Source organism: Hemiscyllium ocellatum, chromosome 14, assembly GCF_020745735.1.
Source record: "Hemiscyllium ocellatum isolate sHemOce1 chromosome 14, sHemOce1.pat.X.cur, whole genome shotgun sequence".
In the NCBI taxonomy this organism is placed as follows: domain Eukaryota; kingdom Metazoa; phylum Chordata; class Chondrichthyes; order Orectolobiformes; family Hemiscylliidae; genus Hemiscyllium; species Hemiscyllium ocellatum.
In genome coordinates this window covers 23,785,098-23,808,438 of record NC_083414.1, presented here as the reverse complement: position 1 = coordinate 23,808,438, position 23,341 = coordinate 23,785,098, and the positions used below count along the sequence as shown (strand labels likewise).

The window sequence follows — 23,341 nt, the reverse complement described above, 5'->3', positions numbered from 1 at the left end:
CAGGTGGGGCCTTGAACATGATTGCCAGGGAATTACTCTTGAAAAGTAGCAATCATTAAGGATAGTATAGCAGAGCAATAACAAAGAATTAAACACACTACGAAGGTGGAAACTAAAACAAACATCCTGACTTTGCCCAATCCATGCCCAACTATTATGGAGCTTGATTCCCCCAATCAGGTTTCTGCCATGTCACAGTACTGAAATAGCTTTTATAAAGGTCATAAATTTCATCTCACATTACTGTGACAAGAGGTAAATTGTCCTGCCCTGTCATTTTCATTTTGTTTATAGCCTTTGACATGATTAACCTACCATCATCTTCTTCCAAAGCCACACTACTCTAACCCAGCTGGGTGAGACGGGACTCACCTGATTCTATTATTATCCATCTAATTATAGCCAGAGAGTCTGCAATAGTTTCTAACTATTGGCAAGAATAACACTCCTTAGTCAAGGAGTGCTACAATATTATCCCTGGTGTCCTTTAAGAATTCATCCTTGCTGCCATTCTATTTTGACCTTTATGATATCCCCTCAATCAGATCATCTTGCCCTTAAGGTAGCCTCTCTCAATAGGAACACTCTTTCCTCTAAATCGGAACATCTTTGATACAAGATGTCCACCAGGGACTGAGGTAGATAATCTCACCCATCCTAAGAGAACTTTACATTCAGCTGTTAAGCAAGATGTTAAAATAAGGCCTTAACCTTCTTCACCCCAATGCAACAGTACTATAGCATTAAGAGATGTATTTTGTCCTAGTGTTTTTTTTGAAGAGAGGTCCCAAGCTGTCTATTGATAGCCCCTAGAATAAACAGTTTGTGAGTAATTGGTGTTTTTTTAATATAAAACGTTGGAACAATAGAAGTTGTCTGAACTTTGTTTGGTTGGGGGGTGGGGGGGGTGGATGGGTTGGTGGAAGTGGCAGTGGCGACAAGCTCCCACAGAAATAAGATGCTGGAGATCAGAGTCGAGAGTATGGTGTTGGAAAGGTACAGGTCAGGCCTGCTCCTCGGATGCTGCCTGACTTGCTGTGCTTTTCCAGCACCATACTCTAGACTGCTGAATACTGATCAAATTATTCACCATTTCAAAATCAACTTAAGTTGAAGACTGCACTTTGTTTTGTCTCACCTCGCCATGGAAGACAGACCTTTCACCAAATAATTTTGCCAAAGTCTTGGAATTGTGAATGAGTCACAATCTTAAAAGGATAGAATTCCACATTACAAAACTCTTTAAATGAAGGAATTTACATTTATTAATAACAACACAATTTTTAAGTGTGACACAGAATGTTACGTTCAACTGCTACACTCAAAATTCTTTCAGGGTGGGCTTTTTGAGCCGAAGCAAACTTATTTACTGGAATACTGCTGCTTATTCATATTGGGCTAGTATACATGCAGTAAAAACAGCTGAGTAATTTCCAAAGAATGTTGGAATTATGGCTGAAAGAACATGATAAATAACTCGTTTTAGCAACAGATGGTTTTTGGTCCAGAATCAAATTGGTTGTTAATGTCAAATATTCCAGCTCACTTTTCCAGAAAAAAAACCTTAATCTATTTTGAGTGCAATGTTATTCTAATCTTTCCTAAAGTTACTAACTTTGCATCTTTTCCACACTGGTAAAACTCCAATGAAAGAGAAAATGTATGATTTGTGAAAACATCAGTCTTTATAGGTTAGAATATGAGGTGTTATAGAATTGTTTATGCATTTCAAAGAGAAGAATATTCAACATGAGTTTTGCTACAAAATTCAAAACTAGGCTTGTGATAGTTCAGTGGATCTACATATAATATTATTGGAGATTGAGCTCCATAGACCAAAAACTCCTGGGTTGAATAGCTAGGTTATATGGAAATAAAATTAGATTTATTATGCATGTATGTGAATATCACAAATGTTACAGAGTAGGAGGAGACCATTTAGTACATCACATCTACACTAGCTCTCCAAATGAGCATGAGGACTTACTGCTATTCTCCTGTCAGTAAGAGATTCAAGGGTTAAGCAGAAAAGGCATAGAAAGTAGACGTAAGGAATGTCGGATTAGCCATTATCCTATTGAATGGCAGAGCAGGCTTGAATGATTATTCCTGTTCGTATTTTTTTTCTGGTGTTACAATCTTTTCCTTGTTACCTTGAATATTATTTGAATAGGATCAATCATCCAATACCTTCTTAAATGCCTCCAGTACACTTCCAGGGAGTGGAATTTGTTGTAGGAAAAACCATCACATCATTGCTTCTGCATTTGCAAATCACTTCAAATCTGTGCTCTCTTACACCTCAATTGTTTTTTTTAAGTGGAAATAGTCCTCATGCCTGGCCCATTCCTGTAAACCTCTTTGGCACTATCTCCAATACATTCGCATCTTTCTTATAGTGTGACACTGAGAACTGCACACAATAATTCAGCTGACGTCTAATATGTATCTTGTTCAGTACAACCTGTTTGCTCTCAGACTTTATGTCCCTGTTAATAAAGCTTCAGACACTATGATTTATTAACTGCTTTCTAAACTGGTCCTGTCATCTTCAATGACCAATGCACATATGCACTCAGGTCCCGTTCCTCCTACTCCCATTTAAGAACTTAATTTTCTATTGGTTCTCCGTGTTCTTCCTATCATAATGCATCACTTCATTTTTTAAAATTCATTTACTGGGTGTGGGTGCATCTTTAATTACCCATAGAGCAATTAGGAGTCAACCACATTGCTGTGGATCTGGAGTCACAAGTAGACCAGACCAAGTAAGGATGGCAGTTTTGTTCCCGAAAGAGCATTTAGATGACAACTATTTCATAGTCATCATTGGATCCTTAATTCTAGATCTTTTTACTGAATTCAAATTTCACCATGTGCCATAGTAGGATTCAAACCTGGGTCTCCAGAATATTTCCTGGGTGTCTGGATTAACAATCCAGTGATAATACCACTAGGCTATCATCTTAAACTTCATCTAATATCTTTTTGGCACTCTAACATTTGTCTATCTTCTTTTGGAGTCCTACATTGTCTTCCTCACAGTTTACAATACTTTCAAGTTTTGTATCATTTGCAACTTTGAAATTTCCTCCTGATTCTGAGAGGGGTGCTGCTCTGAACTTGGAGCCTGGATGAGGAAGCATCAAGGAGGCCCAGGGAAAATTGCCTCCCAGTTTTCTTCTCGAGAGGTGAGGAAGGGCTAGGTTCTTGGTGGAGCACCAAACTGTCAGTACCACGTGTTCCATATTAATATTCATATCAGGACACGTAAGGTAGGAGAACAGCAATGTGTTGGAATGTATATTCTGGCAATTTTAACTCCTGGTGTGATACAGTATAAATACCAGGATGATTGCTTAGTGTTTCCATGTCTTGGACAACACGCAACCTTTGGTCAAAACACTTTTTATTCAGAATTTATAACACCATCACTTTGCAACTAGTTGATGCTTTTGGTTGTTTAAGAATGACAGAGTACCTCTTTGCATGTACATGTTCTTTGTACCACATGGTGGTGATATTTGAAGTATATGTAGCCTTCATATATATCAGGAAAAACCTGGCTCCCAAAACCAAACCCTAGGGAACGCCATTAAAAACTTTCCACCAGCCTGGAAAACACACATTAACCTTTAATCGGTTTCTTATTACTCAGTCAATTTTGTACCCCTGTTGTCACTGTCTTTTCTATTCTATTACCTATAACTTTTCTCAAGTTTGTTGTGTGGCATCGAATCAAAGACTTTTGAAAGTCCAGGTTAACCACATTAACATCATCATCTTGATCAACAATTTCAGTTACCTCTTCAAAGGATTTCCAGCAAGACAGTAAACACCACGTCCCCTTTCAAAAGTCATATAGGCTCCTCGAAAACTGGCGTTTTTCACCTGACTACTAATTCTACCCCACAGAAATATTTCTCGAAGCTTCCCTACCTCGGAGTTAAACTGATTAATCTGTAATGGCTAAGCTTATCCTTATAACCCTAACTGAACAACGTCATAATTCTTACAATTCCTCAGTACTTTGGCACCTCCTCCGAAGACTGAAAGTTTATGATCAGTGCCCCTGCAATTTGCACTACCAGTTTTTCAACATTTTTGGATACATCTCAGCCAGTCCTAACATCTTGTCAGTATTTAAATTTAACAGTCTAAGCAACACTTACTTAATAAATTTTCAATGCCTCGAGTGACAGTTAATTTCTCTGTCAGAATGGTAAACATCGCACATCTTTGGTAAAGAGGGATGCAAACTACTAATTTAGTACCTCAGCCAAACTTGCCACACCCCTAGTCAAACTGTTCCAATACAGCTGCAACACTGGCACCTACCTGGTGATATAGACAATTGGAAAGAAAGAAAACAATAAAGTTAGCATGACAATTCTGGGTGTATGCTAACAGGTCACCAACTAGTGGGAAAGAAATAAGTTCATGGAGAAAGTTACAGAATAGTTAAAATGGGTGACTTAATAATCCTACCATTGACGAGAAAAGGAACAGGATAACAAATGAGTATTCCTGATGAAATGTCGATTCTCTTGCTCGTCAGATGCTGCCTGACCTGTTGTGCTTTTCCAGTATCACATTTTTCAACACTTAACAAAGTGAGCAGAATTCTGAGAGTGGGTTCGAGACAATATTCTACAACAGTGTTTCCAGTCCAACAAGGAGGCTTTAAAAAGGTCCGAGTTCTAGTTAGACAGATTTTTGGTCCACAGAGAGTCAAAGCTAGCAAGGGGAGGAAAGCAAAGACCACAATCAGGTCAGTCAGAGTTCTTACTGAAAAGTGCGGTAGGCTCAACCAGCCAAATATGTCTACCTGCTCCAGTTTTCTGTAACATGGTGGAACTAGCACAGGTAAAATGGAATTCAAGAATGGCAGACAAAACTGTCCTAACTTTAAAATTTACATTTCCATGAGGGAGCGAGGTAAGACATCAAGGCCAGAGCTCCCGAGATGATGAATGTGATCATAAGGTGATGCATTTAAAGGTTACACGAGAGATGACAAGATTGATAAAACGAATGAAAATCAGACTGAATACAGAAAGCCCAGATTGGAAGTAAAACAATAAAATAAGAGCAGCAACGATAGGAGAGAAGGTGTTGGCAACCAACGCAAAAGGCTTATTATGGACCAAAATGGGAATTTATGCATAGAAAACAAAGGTCACGTTAAGGAACTAAAGCAATGTTTTGCATCTGTCTTTACCAAAGAATACGTTATAGATCAAGTTATAGTGAAGCACCAGGTAGCTGAGTCTCTGAATTGGCTAAAAGTTGACGAAAAGAATGTATTAGAAATTTTGGCTGTAGTTAAAATTGCTAAGTTACCAGTACAGGGTCAAATGCATTCAAGGGTACTGACGAAGAGTTGAAAGTGCAAAGCCACTGATCATAATCTTCCAACTTTCCCTACATCCAGAGTATAGAGAATTGCAACACTTATCAGGAAGATATAAGTGTAAACCAATAAGTATAAGCTGCTCTGTTTCTCTGTTCTCCCTAATGGAAATGTTTTTAGAAATAATGCACCAATACAAAACTAACAGTCAGTCGGACAAACATAGATTAATAAAGGGAAACAAGTTTGGAATTCCCAGTTGTGAAGGGGGGTCACTGGACCTGAAATGTTCACTGTTTTTCTCTCTATAGGTGGTGTCAGACCTGCCTTGTTTCCCCAGCACATTCTGTTTCTGCTTCAGATGTCCAGCATCTTTGTTTTTTAATTTTTTTTTATATTAAATTGATTAAGCTTCTTAATGAAGCATCTGGACAGTAATTAAAGGTCATGCAGTTGGTGCACCTGGACCACCAGAGATGTTTGAAGAGTCACATAATAGGCTTGTCAGTATAGTTGAGGTCTGTGGGACCATGACTCTAAAGTTGGCTGAGGGGGTTCCTACAGTACAGTTGTAGTGCCCTAACCACTGACCTAGGAGGCTTGCTCAGTCCCACCTGCTCTAGAGGGGTGGAATGACATCCTGAACAGGTTGATTTGAAAACATCTAAAAAGTTGGCTGAGTGAAGTAAACAGTAGTGGTGAACAGTTTTGAAACTGGATGAAGGCACATTGCAGAGTTCCTCAAGAGTTGCTATTAAGATCATTACTTTTCTAAATCTATATTCATGATCTAGACTTGAATATGCAGGGCACAATTTCAAAATCTGCACATGGCTCAAAACTTGGAAGCATCGGAAACTGAGAGGTGGACAGTGACAGACTTCAAGGAAACATGGAGTAGCTGATGGAATGTGTATGTGACAGATGGAATATAATGTAGAGAAATGAGGCATTACATATTTTAACAGCTAGAACAAAGAAAGGCAACAGAAAATCAAGAAAAATCAATCCTAAAAACTGTGCAGATGAGGAGGAACTTGGGAGCTTAGATGAACAATCGATCAATGAAATGAGCACAGTAGTTGGGAAAATACTTTATAAAGCAGTATAGGAACCTGAGCTTTATAAGTAGAGTACAAATTAGGTGAAGCATTATAAAATATTAGTTCTACCTCAATGGGAGTAAAATCCTGGGCATTACACTTCAGGAAGAATCAAAAGGCATTGGAGAGGTGTCGCATTCACAACAAGACATACAAATCATTTAAAGACATAAGGTACAGGAGCATGATTTAAGCATCTTTACAGAAAGATGGTTGCATGGTGAACAGGATTGGGAACTGAATATTCAAGGATATTTGATGTTTAGGAAGGACATAAAAGAAGGTGAAGTTGTCCTGATAATAAGTGATATGATCAGAACATCAGTAAAAGAAGATCTCAGATTAGAAGAACATTGTGTGGAATCTGTTGGGGCAAAACTAAGAAACAGTAAGGTGGCAGCAAACATTGATTGCAGTCATTTATAGACCACAAAGATCTGTGGCAGTGAAGGACGTGGTATTTATTAAGAGATCAGAGATGCATCTAATGCAAGCAACAGTTACCAAAGATGATTCAATCTGCATTTGGAATAGATAAACCAATTGAGCACTGAAGGCATGAAAGTTGAGTTTATTGAATGTGCTTGGGATGGCTTTTTATGTTGAGGTCCCAACAAGGCATCTCAATGTTAGATCTAGCATGAGACAACAAAAAAGGCAAATTAACAATCTTTTTGTTAAAAAAACCCTTCAGGGAGGAATGACTGCAACACAATAAAATTTTACATTATGCTTGAAAGGGTGGTAGTTCATTTTGAAGCAAGGATTTTAAATTTAAATAATGGAAACTATGAAGGCATGACACGTAATTTGGCTGAAGTGATTGGGACAATGTATTCAACAATTTATTATGGTACAAAGGCAATTGATGGTTTTGTGAGAACTGTTGTATGACTTATATCCTTCACAACATTCCTTCATTATACAAAAACTGAAAAAAAGGGTAATCAAATGTGGCTAACAAATGAAGATCGAGATTGTTTTAGATTAAAAGTAAAGGCCTTTAAAGTTGCTAGAAACAGCAATAATTCTGAGGATTGAGAGGTTTATAGAATACAGTAAAGGAGGAGAAAACAATTGATACAGAAGAATAGAATATGAACACAATCTAGGAAAAGCTTCTAAAGGTACATAGAGGAAATGTTTGGTTAAAACAAATGGGATCCATTACATGCAGAATAAAGACAATTTGAAACAGAGAATACAGAATGGATTGGAAGGTGGAAGCAAAAATCACACATTATTTTAGCACGGAGTGAAAGAGAAAACAAGCAGCTACAGACCAATTAGTGTTGCATCAATTGTTGGGAAAACAATAGAGTATGTTATTAAAGATGGGACAAATAAGACACTTTGTTGATAACGAATGGCCAATAATAAACTGGAAATAGTGCTTGACGAACCTTGGAGTTTTTTTTAAGATGTTACTGGCAAAGTTGATAAAGGAGATAAACTGATTTTAAGTAGACTTTTGATAAAGTCCCCCACGAGCCTGGTTAGAAAAGTTTAAGTACATGGGTTAGGAGGTAATGTGCTGGCATGGATCAATGATTAGCTTACAGACAGAAAAGAGAGTAGGAATAATTGTACCATTCTTTTGTTGGTAAACGGTGACTAGAGGGACACCACAAAGGTCAGTCCTTGGACCCAGCTGTTCACAATATTTATCAATGATTTGGAATTTGTGATGAAATGTAAGGTTACCAAATTTGTGGATGATGCAAAGCTATGTGGGAATGTATATTGACAGAAATATGTAAAGCAGCTTCAGAAGGATCTGAACAGGCTTAGTGAATGGGCTAGATCCTGATGAAGGGCTTATGCTCGAAACGTCGAATTCTCTATTCCTGAGATGCTGCCTAACCTGCTGTGCTTTGACCAGCAACACATTTGCAGCTGTGATCTCCAGCATCTGCAGACCTCATTTTTTACTCGTAGATATGGCAGTTGGAATGGAAAAATAGAAAACGTGAAATTATCCATTTTGGTATGAGAAACAAAAGTGCAGAGTATTTTTTAAAACATGGTAAGAGGTAGATGTACAAAGGGAGCTAGGTCAATAAGTTAATGAAGGTTAACATGCAGATGCAGCAAAGTATCAAAAGGCTGACGAAATGTTTGCCATTATTGTAAAAAAGAACAGGAATAGTGAAGCCTTGCTTAACTTGCCTAGGAATTTGGTTAGACCGCATCTGGACTGTGTTCAGTTCCATTCTCCTTATCTCAGGAAAAATATTACGGCCAAGAAAAAGTACAATGCTGTGGGATGTTGCAACTGTCCAAAGAGTTAAAAAGAGATTCCATGAACTGGTGCAGTATTCTCTAGAGTTTTGAAGAATGAGACATAACCTCATTGAAACTTACAAAATACTCAAAGAGATAGACAGGGCAGATGTAAGTAAGATGGTTAACAATGAGGATGACACAGAGGTCTAAGCTGAGGAGAATTTTCTTTTATTCAAGGTTGTGAGCCTTTTTTAAGGGCTGTAGAAGCTTAGTCTTTGAGCATATTCAAGGTAGAGACTGACAAATCTCTGATTACTACTGGCACATAGCACAATAGGAACACTACCACTATACCACAAGAGCTCTCTGTACACAAATTACAAAGAAATGTAAAGGATACCCACCTGTTCATCTGAGCCACCCGAAGCAAAGAAGTCTCCAGCACCAGAGAAAACTACACATGAAGCTGGACCCTATAAACAGAAGGCAAGAAACTAAACATGAGTGTTTTTTTTAAATCCATACTGCATTACAGAAAATATATTTGACCAAAGTGTTTATTTGGTAAACACTTAACACTGAAATAGCTTACATAATGCCCAACCTTGCTCCTAAACAGAATTAGAAACACGACTGTCACTCAAATGTATAATTTAGGTGCCCAAATTCAACTACAGGCAAACAGGGTGTTGTAATGCGAGTGTAAAATTCATCGACAGAAAATTTTGTACACAGTTTCCAGTTGCACAGGTGCGGTTTTGAGATAAACTAGCTCTGTAAATATTGGGTGCTAATGCTTTGCAATCTGCTGTTTTGGTGCTATCTTAAGGGAAAGGATGATATTAATGTTTAGAATAAGAAGTGGCTTTGCACTTATCTTTTACATAGAGATGGAGTTTAAATTCAGCACTTTACCAATTTACCCAACTCTTTGAAATCTGGCTTATGGGAGATAAATGATAAATAACTACAAGTTCTTGACTACTTTTGGACAAATCCATCTGGCCCTCTTCTGAGTCAAAAACAAAGCAACATTTCTCTTCATCCGCCCATGCAACTACTTTGAGCAAACATGCATTGGAAAAATAGTAAACTTGTGTCCTCCTCCAATGACTTCACATTCATTCTCAACTTCCCTGTCCACCAAGAACGCCCAATACCACAACATTGCCAGTCTAATAACTCCCCCCTAGATTCCTGAAGAAGGGCTTATGCCCGAAACGTCAATTCTCCTGCTCCTCGGATGCTGTCTGGCCTGCTGTGTTTTTCCAGCACCACATTTTTCAACTCTGGTCTCCAGCATCTGCAGTCATCACTTTCTCCTAGTTGATCTCTCCTCTAGATAGTCAATTAAGGAACTAGTACTCCTGCGTCATCCTAGCAAGAGCAAGTAAAAGACAAACACATTAGCAAGACATGTTGCCTTCATGTAAAGTGGTCATCATTTTTGCTTGGGAGAGGTTCGGATTTCAAGGCATCTGGACCAAGGTTACAGGTCAGTGCCATTCAGCCTCCCAAGAGAATCTGGATCAGTGCAGGAATATAAAAAAATTGCTGTGCTCTAGAGTAAGTTGTGACATCTATTCTCTGCCAACTGTCATTCAATTTAACTATGCCAATGCATAGACAAGCCAGTCAGGAGAAACTGAAAGCTGTAACCTCAATTTTCCTGTCACACAGCATATATTGCTCTTGTAGTGTGAGGTATGAGTGAAAAAACTCCTAAGTCTTATTAAAATGGCCATGAGGTTAGTTTTTGAATTTATGTTACTAACATTGCTCAACAGGAGATGTGCTCCCAGACCTACTTCATCCATTAAAATTAATGGCTATAAAATCACTTCCATACATTTGGTTTTCCTGCAATTTTCATGCATGTGAAGCTGGAAGACAACCCTATAAGTAAGCCTTAAACTTTATGTACACCTCTGAAACTTTTCAGTCGAAAAAACAGCATGACCTTACATCACAATACTCTGAACAGACCAGGTAAAGTAGGATTACATTGTTAGCATCTGTACAAGCAAGGCAGTTCACAGGTTACTGGCAAAATTGAGAACTGCATCAATATTATAAATCATAGTAACTGTACAATAAAACTTGAATTCATTGTCAAATGTCTTGATCAGTTAAACCTTTCACTCGCTTGTTTTGGCATCCATTAAGCTTTAGAACAGTTTCAAAATACGTCTGATGTGACAAATAGCAGTTTATTTGCTCCAAGTGCGCTATATAAAATGTTTCAGAATTACTTGACAGTAGCATGTGACAGATGTATCAAACAATTATAGCATTTGCCTTGCAACTATGTAATAACTATACTATGTTAAGGAGATCCATCTGGACAGTTAAATGAAAAAAAAACTAAGTAATAGAAACTAATAAGGTTAAATTGTAGATCAAAAGTGTGTCTGATTTATAATCAAAAACTTCATACTAGTGTTTTTAAGGACAGAAAACGAATACAAGGAAACAATGTCCCACCATCAAGAAAAACCAAGTGAATAAACAGTCTATCACATTAACGACGAAATAGTAAGAATTGTTTCATTCATTTTTTTTTCTCTCTGAGGGTGAGTGACTTTGGATCATTGAACATATGTCATTGAACACATTTAAGGCAGAATTAGATAGATTATTGTTAGGCAAGGGAGTCAAATGTTATTGGGTGGAAAAGGATGTGGAATTTGAAACACAAACTGATCAGCCAGGATCATACTGAATGGGGGAGACGGGCCGAATAGCCTACTTCTGTTCCACTTTCATATGTAAAAACAAATCTCTAAACAAATTCATACTTCTGTCAGATCCTTTATAGATTAGTAATAGGAGCATCCAACTTATATGTTAGATTAATAATAATGTTAATGCATGTCACCAAATAGTTACTGAAATGAAACAAACTATGAACCAATAGCTTGAAGAAAAAATAAAAAGATTAAGTGTTAAATACAGATAAAACCTTCAAGTTTCTCTCACTGAATTAACCCATACAATCTTCATTCAAAAAGTACATATATGGAAAAGCAGCTGTAAAATGTCACCAGTGAGAAATTGAAAAGGTCTCACTTAACACCAAGCTTGGAAAGGAAGGGCAAACTAAGATATAATTATGTATAGGAATGTAAACTTGGCCCTGTTCCTTGGGTAAGCTAGCAATGATCAGCTGGTATCTTACATACCAGGCGCCTGAAACAGAGGTCTTATTACGTCAAAGCATATTTCTGGATCACCATCACTTCCCCTACTAATCTATCACTTCCTCAGTTCCCTCCCAGAATGCTAGCGAGTTGCCAGACAAAAACATATGTCAAATCTGGAACAGGCACATTCACCCACACAAATAAATACAGCTGGAAGATTTCTCAGAACAAGCTGTTCTGTAAGTACACAGAAAACTACTCTGAAACAGTTCACGTTTCCCACTTTTGTTGCTGATCATTGTTCTATCCGATATGTTTTTTACTAACGTTTGTTACATCATTAGATATATAATTTTAAAAAAGGATGTAGACGCAGTATGATTATGAACAGCCACCTTTTTAAAGAAAATAAACTATTATTTTGGACATTAAAATTAGGTTTAAAACTGTAATGTGCCCAAATTTTCTTTTTTCCCCATGGGCTCCTTAGTTAACCTTTGTCATCTTCCATGCTGATAAACATCAGTTTTAACGATTTGTTATCACTGTTTTAATTTTTAGAAAAGAAGAGTAAGTTCATCAGGTGATATTTCAAAGGATGCTGAAGGGACTTAAAGACTCAAAAAAAAGAAAGAACGTAAAATATATGAAAAGCTTATATTCTTCTGGATACTATAGAAAAATTAGAAACTAAATCTTTGAGGAGAGATTTGGATGCTGTGCTATTTCTAGCCAAAAAGGTCAAAATATCAATAGAAATATTTATAATTCTCAAGCGTTTTAATAGTGAATTAGAAAATACTACTTTGGCTGAAGATTTAATAAGTAAAGATTGCCAATTTCTGGTTATTATTAACAATGTAAGGACAAGGTTCGAGAGAAATTTCCTTATGTATTGTATCTGAGGCATCCTTGAAGGGAATTGTGATGGTGAATGATAAAATATTTTATGTGGAGGTCAAGGTAATTTTGGATTGCTCTAGCAAGCAGACAGCACAGACATAAGGATTCAAATAGCCTCTTTCTGTGCTGTGAACTTCCTGTGCTGTGAACTTTTATAATTTTAGCTCATACGAAACTCCCTGTATGCGATTAAAAGCTATAAACACTAGGTCCAAGATTAACTCAGATTGTATTAGCACAAAAATGTCAAAGGCAGATGATCACCAAAGAAAGTGATTAAATGCTATTCCCAGCTGATGGTCGGAAACCTGGGAGGCCAGGATTAAACACGATTTCCTGTGGGGAAGCAGCAGATTAATGACCAATTAAAATGTTAAATACTATTGCCAGCTGGAAACCGTGGGCAAAGTCTGCTGACTGCAAATACTTTAAACAGCCTTCCAGACTGATGGCAGGAAACCTACATGCCAGGCTGGTTGACAACTAAATAAAATATTGATAATGCTTTATCTTTACAAATGCTAACATAAAAACCACAAGTTGAAAATCAGATAGTAAACCGAGCATGTATAGAAGTACACCTTAAATGATTATACGGATTACTTTAAATATTCAGTTGATACACAAGCATGAAGGAATCTAAAATGAGAAACGAAAACCTTAGCCATTAGACCATTAACAGAAGAATGGAATTTCTATCCTTAAACCTAGGAATCTGGAATTAATAACTATAAAAACAAAATTTATTTTTAAAAATTATTTTCTGCTAATATTCTTCCTTCATCAAAAAATATAGGTAGAAATGTTTCATAACAAACATAGAAATTACACAAGTCTGGAACAAGATATTAAAACAAATCCATTTGCTAGTATTGTGATAGTCTTCTGAAGGTTCACTACTTTTATTCATTGAGGTCAAAGTCTTAGGCTAGAATTCTGAATCAGGAAACTGCCTGTTGCTGCAGTTCTGAGATCTGACTCTACATGGACCCCAACACAATTTTCAAATGTAAATGAGCCAATAGAAATAAAACAGAAAATTGTTTCTGATTTCTGGCATCTGCAATCACAAAAAAGTGCTGGAGAAACTCAGCAGATCTGGCAGCATCTGTCAATAGAAAACATTCTGTGAAGGGTCCAATAATCCTTCTTGAAAACTGATATTTGAATTGAATTGTTGTTGTCACATATACCGGAGTACAGTGAAAAGCTTTGTTTTGCGAACAGTACAGGCAGATCAGAACGTACAGGGACAGACAGTGGGTGATTAAGACAAAGCAAGGCATACAGAGTTATGGCTGCACAGGAAGGTGCACTAAAGCAAGGTCACTATTACATTTGAAATTAGGAGGCCCATTCAGCAGCCTAATAACAGCAGGGAAGAAGCTGTCCTTTTACACCTGTTGGCATGAGTGCTCAAGCTTCTGTATTTTCTGCCTGACTGAAGAGATTACTAATGGGGTGAGTGGGGTCTTTGATGATGTTGGCAGCCTTCCCGCTACAATGAGAAGTGTAGATGGAGTCCATGGTCGGTTTTTGTGATGGTCTGGGCTGCGTACACAACCTTTTGTAGTTTCTTCTGGTCCGAGGCACAGCCGTTGCCGTACCAAGCTTTTATGCACCCAGGTAGATGCAACATAGATGGCATTCTATAAAAGTTGGTGAGGGTCCTTATGGATATGTCAAATTGCCTCAGCCTCCTAAGTTGTTGATGTGCTTTTGTAACAGTTGCATTTATGCGCAAGGTCCAAGACAGATTGTTGTTTACTGTCACTAGTAGCAAGGAAAAGGATTTCTGAAGAAGGGTCACTGGACTCGACTGAAATCTGTTTTCTCTCCACCAATGCTGCCAGAGTTTCTCCAGGGCTTTCAGTGTTTGTAGTAGGCTCTGGATTGAGTTTCATGTCCAATCAGTAGCATTGTAAGGCCTCTAACTGTATACAGTAATGTACAGTACACAAAAGCTCGGAAGGCCGTGTGCTCTTAGAAATCTCTTATGTTGTCAGACATGTACCCATTGCATCACTGAACACAAGACAAGAAAAAATAGGAGGGTCAGATTACAACAGGATCTCCAGATGGGCCAATGGGCTAAGAAGTGGCAGATGGAGTTTAATTCAGATAAATTTTGAGAAAGCAAATCTTAGCAGGACTTATACACTTAATGGTAAGGTCCTGGGGAGTGTTGCTAAACAAAGAGACCTTAGACTGCAGGTTCATAGCTCCTTGAAAGTAGAGTTGCAGGTAGATAGGATAGTGAAAAAGGCTTTCCTTTATCAGTCAGAGTATTGAGTACAGGAGTTGGGAGATCATGGTGCAGCTGTACAAGACATTGGTTAGGCCACTGTTGGAATATTGCGTGCAATTCTGGTCTCCTTCGGAAAGATGTTGTGAAACTTGAAAGGGTTCAGAAAAGATTTACAAGGATGTTGCCAGGGTTGGAGGATTTGAGCTATGGGACTGTTTTCCCTGGAGCGTCGGAGGCTGAGGGGTGACCTTATAGAGGTTTACAAAATTATGAGGGGCATGGATAGGATAAATAGGCAAAGTTTTTTCCCTGGGGGCGGGGAGTCCAGAACTAGACGGAATAGGTTTAGGGTGAGAGGGGAAAGATATAAAAGAGACCTAAGGGGCAATTTTTTCATGCAGAGGGTGGTAAGTGTATGGAATGAGCCGCCAGAGGATGTGGAGGAGGCTGGTACAATTGCAACATTTAAGCGGCATTTGGATGGGTATATGAATAGGAAGGGTTTGGAGGGATATGGGCTGGGTGCTGGCAAGTGGGACTAGATTGGGTTTAGATATCTGGTCGGCATGGACAGGTTGGACTGAAGGGTCTGTTTCCATGCTGTACATCTCTATGACTCTACGAATGGCCATTTTGCTTCTTGAGGTTGCTTTGCCATTCAATAAGATCACAGCTGATCTGATTGGGGCGTCAGGGACAATTTTCTGGCTACCTCCCCTAAGCCACAACTGTCCTGTAGATTAAAATCCAACAAACTCAACCTTGAATGTATCAAATAACGCAGCTCCCATTTGTCTCTGGGGTGCAGAATTTTAAAGACTAATAACTTTGAGGCATTAGTCAGTATCATATTTAGGTTGGAAATAATAAAGGGGTACCATTAAGGAGGACAACAACTTTGAGGATGATGTCATGCTTTGAGAACTGAGAGAGGGCAGCCTACGTATGATTTATTCACTCTGCATTCTGCAGGATCTATCTGACAATTTTTGGGAGATGTCATGCATCAGAAGTGGGGTGCCAAGTTTGCACCTACTCTAAACAAGCAAGGAGGTTGTTTTAACATCTGCCATGGCAAGACTAATCAGCCAGGAGAACAGGCTCAGGTGACTGCTCTATTTTCACATGAATGTCATTCAGCAGAGTCCTGCCAAATGTACTCAGTGATTTGTTAATATGGACCATGTTGACCATTGTCATTTATAAAGTTGATTGCGATGGACCCCCCACCCCCGAGTTACCAATTCTCAACAATATCTTCTTCTTCTGTACCCTATGAGAATGGCAGCTGATAAAGTGGAACAGCACAAACGTTGCCAAATTCCACAAAACCTGCAAAGTCATATCATACCTCCACACCATCCACAAGTGCAGACAAAGTCACCTTGGAGGGGCAAAAATCTAGCTTAGAACGGGGAGCACAAGGTAAGCTGCACATCAGCAGTGAGGAGAAAGCAAATTAAGCTGTGGACAGTCACCTTTGGAGGACAGACATAACTGTACTCCACAGATTGAAGATTGTCCTTCTGCATGACAATTGAACTGTCACATTGTAGCATCAAAGGCAAACAGATTCTTATTGACAGATTCCAGCTGAATTGCTTAAGAATAGGCAGACAATCACCCCGTGGCTCAACACTTTAACTCCCCCTCCCACTCCACCGAGGACATGCAGGTCCTTGGACTCCTCCACCGGCAGAACACAACTACACGACGGCTGGAGGAGGAGCGCCTCATCTTCCGCCTGGGAACCCTCCAACCACAAGGTATGAATTCAGATTTCTCCAGCTTCCTCATTTCCCCTCCCCCCACCTTGTCTCAGTCGGTTCCCTCAACTCAGCACCGCCCTCCTAACCTGCAATCCTCTTCCTGACCTCTCCGCCCCCACCCCACTCCGGCCTATCACGCTCACCTTGACCTCCTTCCACCTATCCCACCTCCATCGCCCCTCCCCCTAGTCCCTCCTCCCTACCTTTTATCTTAGCCTGCTTGGCTCTCTCTCTCTTATTCCTGATGAAGGGCTTATGCTCGAAACGTCGAATTCTCTATTCCTGAGATGCTGCCTGGCCTGCTGTGCTTTGACCAGCAACACATTTGCAGCTGTGATCTCCAGCATCTGCAGACCTCATTTTTTACTCACTGATTTGATCTAAAACCCTAGCTCAACATACCTGAATATAAATTTGAGCCTATTAACTCGGTTTCTCCTTCCAAAAATGGCATTCAGAATTTCCAGCATTTTGTTTTTTCTAAATTTCAGATTTTCAACATCTACAGTATTTTGCTTTTGTTCAGCCTCTTGCTCAACTTTAACATAGTTATAGTAAAGACAACACAAGCTACTTGTTACAAGAGATTTTGCAGTAATAGAAAAGCTCCTTACCCTTTATGAAGTTATGCGTAAACTACAAAAAAGGACAGCTGGTTATTTAAGACAAAATGCAATGAAAAACAACAGAAAATCAGGATTTTTCTATAATTGATAGATTCCACATTACCAAAAATTTAGGTGCAGGTTTAAAAAGATCTTTCTGGAGTAGTTGATTGTAATTTAAGATAACATTCAATGCTAATTACCACAATCAGGTTTTCTTGATATAGCTAGAAAATTTAGACAACAGCTTAAATATATATGCTCACCAATAATAGTGACAGTAAGCTTGACTCTGGTTCCAAAAAGAAACAAAACTAGGAGCCAAAATTTGGAAACGTAAATGATGATCAATATTATGAACTGCAAGTTACCATCAGTGTTAAGATTTAAATACTGTATTTGGAATGGTGCTTGGAATCACACTTCATAACAAATAAGTTACTTAGTCTCCATACAGACAATAACAACGTTATAGCTGGGGAAAACTGCAAGTCTGTAAATTGAACCCTTTCAACAATACGGGATCCTTGTGATTTATGAGCAAGAGTAGGCCAGTTAGCCCATCTAACCTGATCTGCAATTTAATAGATTAGATTACTTACAGTTATGATTAGATTAGATTACTTACAGTGTGGAAACAGGCCCTTCGGCCCAACAAGTCCACACCGACCTGCCAAAGCACACCCACCCAGACCCATTCCCCTACATTTGCCCCTTCCCTAACACTACGGACAATTCACCATGGCCAATTTCTTCTTGTGGGAAGAAACCGGAGGAAACCCACGCAGACACGGGGAGGACATGCAAACTCCACACAGTCAGTCAGTCACCTGAGGCGGGAACTGAACCCGGGTCTCTGGCGCTGTGAGGCAGCAGTGCTAACCACTGTGCCACCGTGCCGCCCACAAACCTGATTGTGGCCTCAAATCCACATTACCACCTAACACATAACTACAGAGGTGTTTTTCAATAAAAGTACAGCTGATGCTGGACAGATGAAACAACACAGAACGCTGGAGAAGCTCAGCAGGTTTGTTAGCATCTGTGAAGAAAGAGAGAGTTAATAGTTTGAATCTGGTATGACTACTTCAGAACTCTTATACAATGAGTTTATTTGTCTGAATGCTGTCAGGGTGAACAACTCATAGGTCTTCAGTCACATGTACAGCAGATTCACACATCAGCCAGGATTATCAAAGCAGCCATAATCTCATGTGAATGGCAGAGCAGACTTGATGAACCAAATGGCCGAACTCTGCTCTTACGTTTTGCAGTTTTAATTACCAATATTGTTGATGAAGGGCCCGGATGCTAACAATGGAAAACCAAATTTCCTATCTAGTCCTAACAGAAGAAAGAAGACTGGATCCAAGGCTTGGAGATTAATTTTTCTGTTTGTAAAAAGGCGCACTGCTCTGAAGTGACTTGCTGCACAGATGTAATTTTCAAAGATACCTTAAGATTAGTAGCCATGCACAACAAAGTGCTCTTTCCTGCATTCCAGCTAAGATTCTTTAATAATCAAAACAAACCAGTGAAATTTTTAATAAATGAATTGTTCACCTCAAGTCTTAAAAGCCCTCATTATAAAATGCATACTTTTCACAGGATATGAAAAGCAGCCCAATTTATAACTGAATCATAGTGACAAAAAGTCTAAATATATGTTGTATCGACAGTTACACAATGCAAAACATAAAAAGCCCTCATGGTCAAAATAAAAAGATTCCTACCAAAATAAAAAATCTCATTTAATCAGCTCACCTGATGGCCATGGAGTGTATAAAGTAATTTCCCTTCCAGTAAATCAAGTATCTTCAGTGTTGAATCATTAGAGGCAGTGATGAGATAGTTTCCATTTGGATGGAAAGAGAGGCTGTTTACCACAGCACTGTGCACTGCAAGAAAACAAAAAATTCCTTAATAATGCTCTTCATTCTTTAAATTAAGTACCCCACAAACCAACATGTTGTCCAAATAGAAAAGCATTTTAAAATAATAACCTCAAATGACACCAAATTCCCCAATTCCTCCCCTAGAGTAAAGGAGGGCTTTCTCCCCCTTGAAATTTAGAATTTGGCACAACCCTACAAAAATAAAGCAAATGTCAATATATAATTTAAAATAACCTCAAATAAATTATGGGATTACAGATGTGAGCTTAATATGTGATTAATGCTTACATCTAAATTAATGGAACAATTCTACAAGATGGATAATCTTCACTTGTTCAGTTGCCATCCTTCACAATCACAAATACTAACAGAGGAGCAAAAACAGAATGAGCTGTGAAGAGCATAAGGTCTGGTGGATAGGGAAACTTTCAAAATAGATAACACCTTTGTAGTAATAATAACACATCACAAAGATATGCAAGTTACTTCAGTGCAACGTACTGCATTGTAAACATGTCTTAAATTAGTTCTAAGATCTTCACTAAACCCAAAGTTTCTGGACAACTAAGAGCTATCTACTTAGAATGCACAACATCACTTCCACAAATTTTACTTTATACTAACAATCAATGACATTATTCCTTTGAATTGTAAGTTACCAGAACTACAAGTGAAATCCAGTGCAGGAAAAATATCATTCTCATCCATTCTAATTTATTGTCTCCATAATTCTACCTCATTTTTTTCAAAACCACACCTTTCCTAAAAATGGACAACCATTTCTATTAGTAGCATGGAAGCTACTTTCCTAAGGCAGATTAAAACTAAATTGCACAGTTGAAAAGGTTAAAAGGGAAATATTAACAATCATGGACAAGTTCACATATAAACTAATTGGCACTGTATGGGCATAGCATGCCATCTCTCTCTTGTGCAACAACAAAATGGCCAGCATGGGAGATGCCCACTGACATTATAGCTTAACAAAAGCTTTTCATTTTCAGAATGTTCACATTTCACATTAAAATGGCACTTCAAAACAAAAATAACCCACATAACCTATTTTCAAGTAACAGACAATAATTTTAATGGCAATTAATTACAATTATATTTAAAATGCATTTTAAAATAACTGCATCAGCCACTTTGATCAACACTTGGCATAAAAATTTCTTTATACAGCAGCTCTCTTTTCTGCGCGCATGTGCACACACCCAAACAAACAAACTGGGTATGCACCAAAGACCCAATGCAATGTGTATGAAAACCTTTGACCAGAAGCAACACAGGAAACAAAAATGTCATTTCTTTAAAAGATCTATGCAATTTGTAACTGTTTTTATGAATTTGTGAATGTTAGTTTTAGTTGCATCAATTGGAAATTTTTTGACTTTCATGTTCAAGGGTAAGAAGACATACCAGCCCTGTGATCCAGCAACTCTTAACCTGGAAGCAATACCACCTTGGGGTAAGTTGAATAAGCAATGAGCTAGCAAACACAAACAAGAAATACAGATACAAAGGATAGTTATAAACTGAGAAGCTGGAGGGAGAAGGCAATAGCACAAAATTGCAAACACAAATAGAAAGTAGGAAGAGGAGCTTAGAATTCTCATGAAAACATGCAAATCACTCTCAAGAAGTTATCCATTTCCTTGTTTAACAGAAAAAGACACATGCATTCTTGGGAATACAGTGTGAACTCGCAAAAAAAAGCCTAAAACCTAGAAAGCTTTGCAAATAGCTCAGATATGCTAAAGAGCTGGATATTTTCAAAATATTGAACAAACCATGAATGGGCTGTTACTGTTTGTCATTTGTGAAGGAAATCTGAAAAGACACTGTCAAAACTGATATGACATGTAGGAGTGCAATGATAAGTATAGCCATGAAACCCAAAGTTGAAAGTAATCACATAGGCCTTCTGACTTAACATATCAAGTAAAAAACAGCATTTTGTGGATATCTGTAGCTACATAATGCTGAGTAATGAGTGGCATGAATGCTTGTGATATCAGAATTACATTGATCATCTAAAGTGCAATTTACCTTTTTTTTGAAGTATCATTTGCTTATTAAAATGTGTCATTTGCATTTGTTCCAATTAGTGTATAAAGCTACAAAGTATAGAATCTTGTCTGTATTCTCTTCATATGACGGTCTTCAGTAAACTTGTTCATTTTGATTTGCCACTCAGTTGTACCATTTTTTCCAAGAATCATTTGTCACAGTTCAATGTTTGATTTTGGACTTTCTCTCCTTAGTGTGAAGAAGGTATACAGAGTAACGTCTATGGAAAAACCTCTGCTAGATATTCATAAAAGATAATGTGCATGTACACAATACAACTGTAAACTAACTTTCAACTCACAATTCCTTAGAATAATTAAAATACACAAGAACAGGTATTGAAAAATAATTTAAAGATGCCTTGTCTCATGGTTCAGTTAAATATCATAAACCTAATTAAGGTACTCATTATTTCATTCCATTTGTCATGCATAACACAGAGAATGTTATCTACTTACCTCGATAATGCTGAAGAAGCTTGTTTGTACGTATGTCCCAAAGCTTAACAGTGCTATCTGCTCCTGCTGCTGCAATACATGTTCCATTGGGATGAAAATCTACATAATTCACAAATCTTTTCGGAAAGAAAGAAAACGTGTTTAGTCTATTGACTTCTCACATCGTACTCAAAAGGAAAGTGACAGGCCGATAGCAAATTTTATTTTAAGTGTACAGTGGGTAACTTAACAATTGAGCCAAACTGTAAAAACACTCATGACAGTTGGCAGGAATTTGAGGAATTAGAGTTAAATCAGTGTTTCTGTATGGTTTCCAAGCAATGGAAGTGGGTAGCTAATTGAAATAACTAATGTTTGTGGGAGACAGGCCTTCCTCACGTTCAGGGGCCTCCCTACTGCAGGGTGGCTTTTTTGTTGCAGAAAAAAAAATGACTCCACGACCTCACCATTAAGCCAGGTGAAGGTTATTTCTCCTCTAAGAGGCCGAACAACTTTGCCCACTGTGTATTTAATTTTATCACTTTGAGAATGCGTCTATTTATCTCGCTCAGCAGCACCCAGACCTCTAATTGGGTGTGCAGCGCCAGATGCTTGCCTGCCATCCTAAAGATGTCAATTTGGAAACTGCCACCACAAATCGCTGTGCTAACCTCTCTTCAGCGGTGTAGACTCATTTAGTACCAAAGTTATCACCCCAAACCTAGTGAGAAAATCCTGCACAATACCCTTTTACATTTAACACCTAATAATGAGATGATATTTCCTCTTTCCAATGTTTTCCAAATGAAACAAATTTAAGTTACCTCTATCAACATGTCAATAAAAGTTTATAGAACAAAATGTTGAATGTCATCACACACTGGTAATTACACACAAAGGCAATGAGGATGGTTGCTGGATAAAATTAAAAGAATCGCATAAGTAGAGCAAATAATGGGACAAAATTTAGTGTGAACATAATGATAAGGCTAACGATGGTCACTTTTTAAAAAAAATATGCAAACAAGGCAGCAGTTACAGAAGAGTACCACAGTACAATTAAACACAAAAATCCAGATCCAAAAATCCACTGTCTCAAGGTGCCCTGTCCCTCCTCTGTAAGAAAATGGTTATCATCTCCTCTGTCAAATGCATTGAAAGGTGTGGAGTTTCTGGATTTGTATTGTAAGCATGGGGTAAGCTTAAGAGTAGGTTAACTTTTGTCCTTGGGAATATGAATGTGTTGTATCTTAAATACATTTGCAAAATCACAGTCACAGAAGCATTGCAGTATATGAGGTGGTCTTTTGGTCCATACCATCTCTCCAAATGAACATTGGAGATTAGTGTCATTCCCCTCCCTTTTCCCCATAACACTGCACATTAAATAAAACAAAATCAACAACTGCCCTCTTGAAATGCCTCAACTGAATCCAACTCCACCGCACCTCCAGGAAGTGCTTTTGTCACAACACAAAATTAATTCAGCTGTCTCCAAGTATTTTGCACACCCTGATATTCTGTCCTGGTTTCCACACCCCTGTTAGTTTAATTTAAAGCTTCTTGAACAGCACTAGCCAAGTGCCCCA

The 23,341-nt window shown here is 38.2% G+C and overlaps 1 protein-coding gene and 1 long non-coding RNA gene across 2 annotated transcripts in view; one reads left to right on the top strand and one right to left on the bottom strand.

The window, feature by feature from the left end:
• LOC132822106 (POC1 centriolar protein homolog A-like) overlaps positions 1-23,341 on the bottom strand; it is a 148,607-nt gene that overhangs the window by 58,117 nt on the left and 67,149 nt on the right. The window contains exons 6-8 of the mRNA XM_060835142.1: positions 21,774-21,889; positions 19,115-19,248; positions 9,087-9,155 (exon numbers count right to left, since the gene is read on the bottom strand). Of these exons, the coding sequence (XP_060691125.1) occupies positions 9,087-9,155; positions 19,115-19,248; positions 21,774-21,889 (319 nt within the window). The remainder of the gene's footprint in view (positions 1-9,086; positions 9,156-19,114; positions 19,249-21,773; positions 21,890-23,341) is intronic.
• The window catches only part of LOC132822107 (uncharacterized), a 48,332-nt gene continuing 36,996 nt past the window's right edge, over positions 12,006-23,341 (top strand). The window contains exons 1-2 of the long non-coding RNA XR_009645398.1: positions 12,006-12,064; positions 20,650-20,713. This is a non-coding gene — a long non-coding RNA (uncharacterized LOC132822107). The remainder of the gene's footprint in view (positions 12,065-20,649; positions 20,714-23,341) is intronic.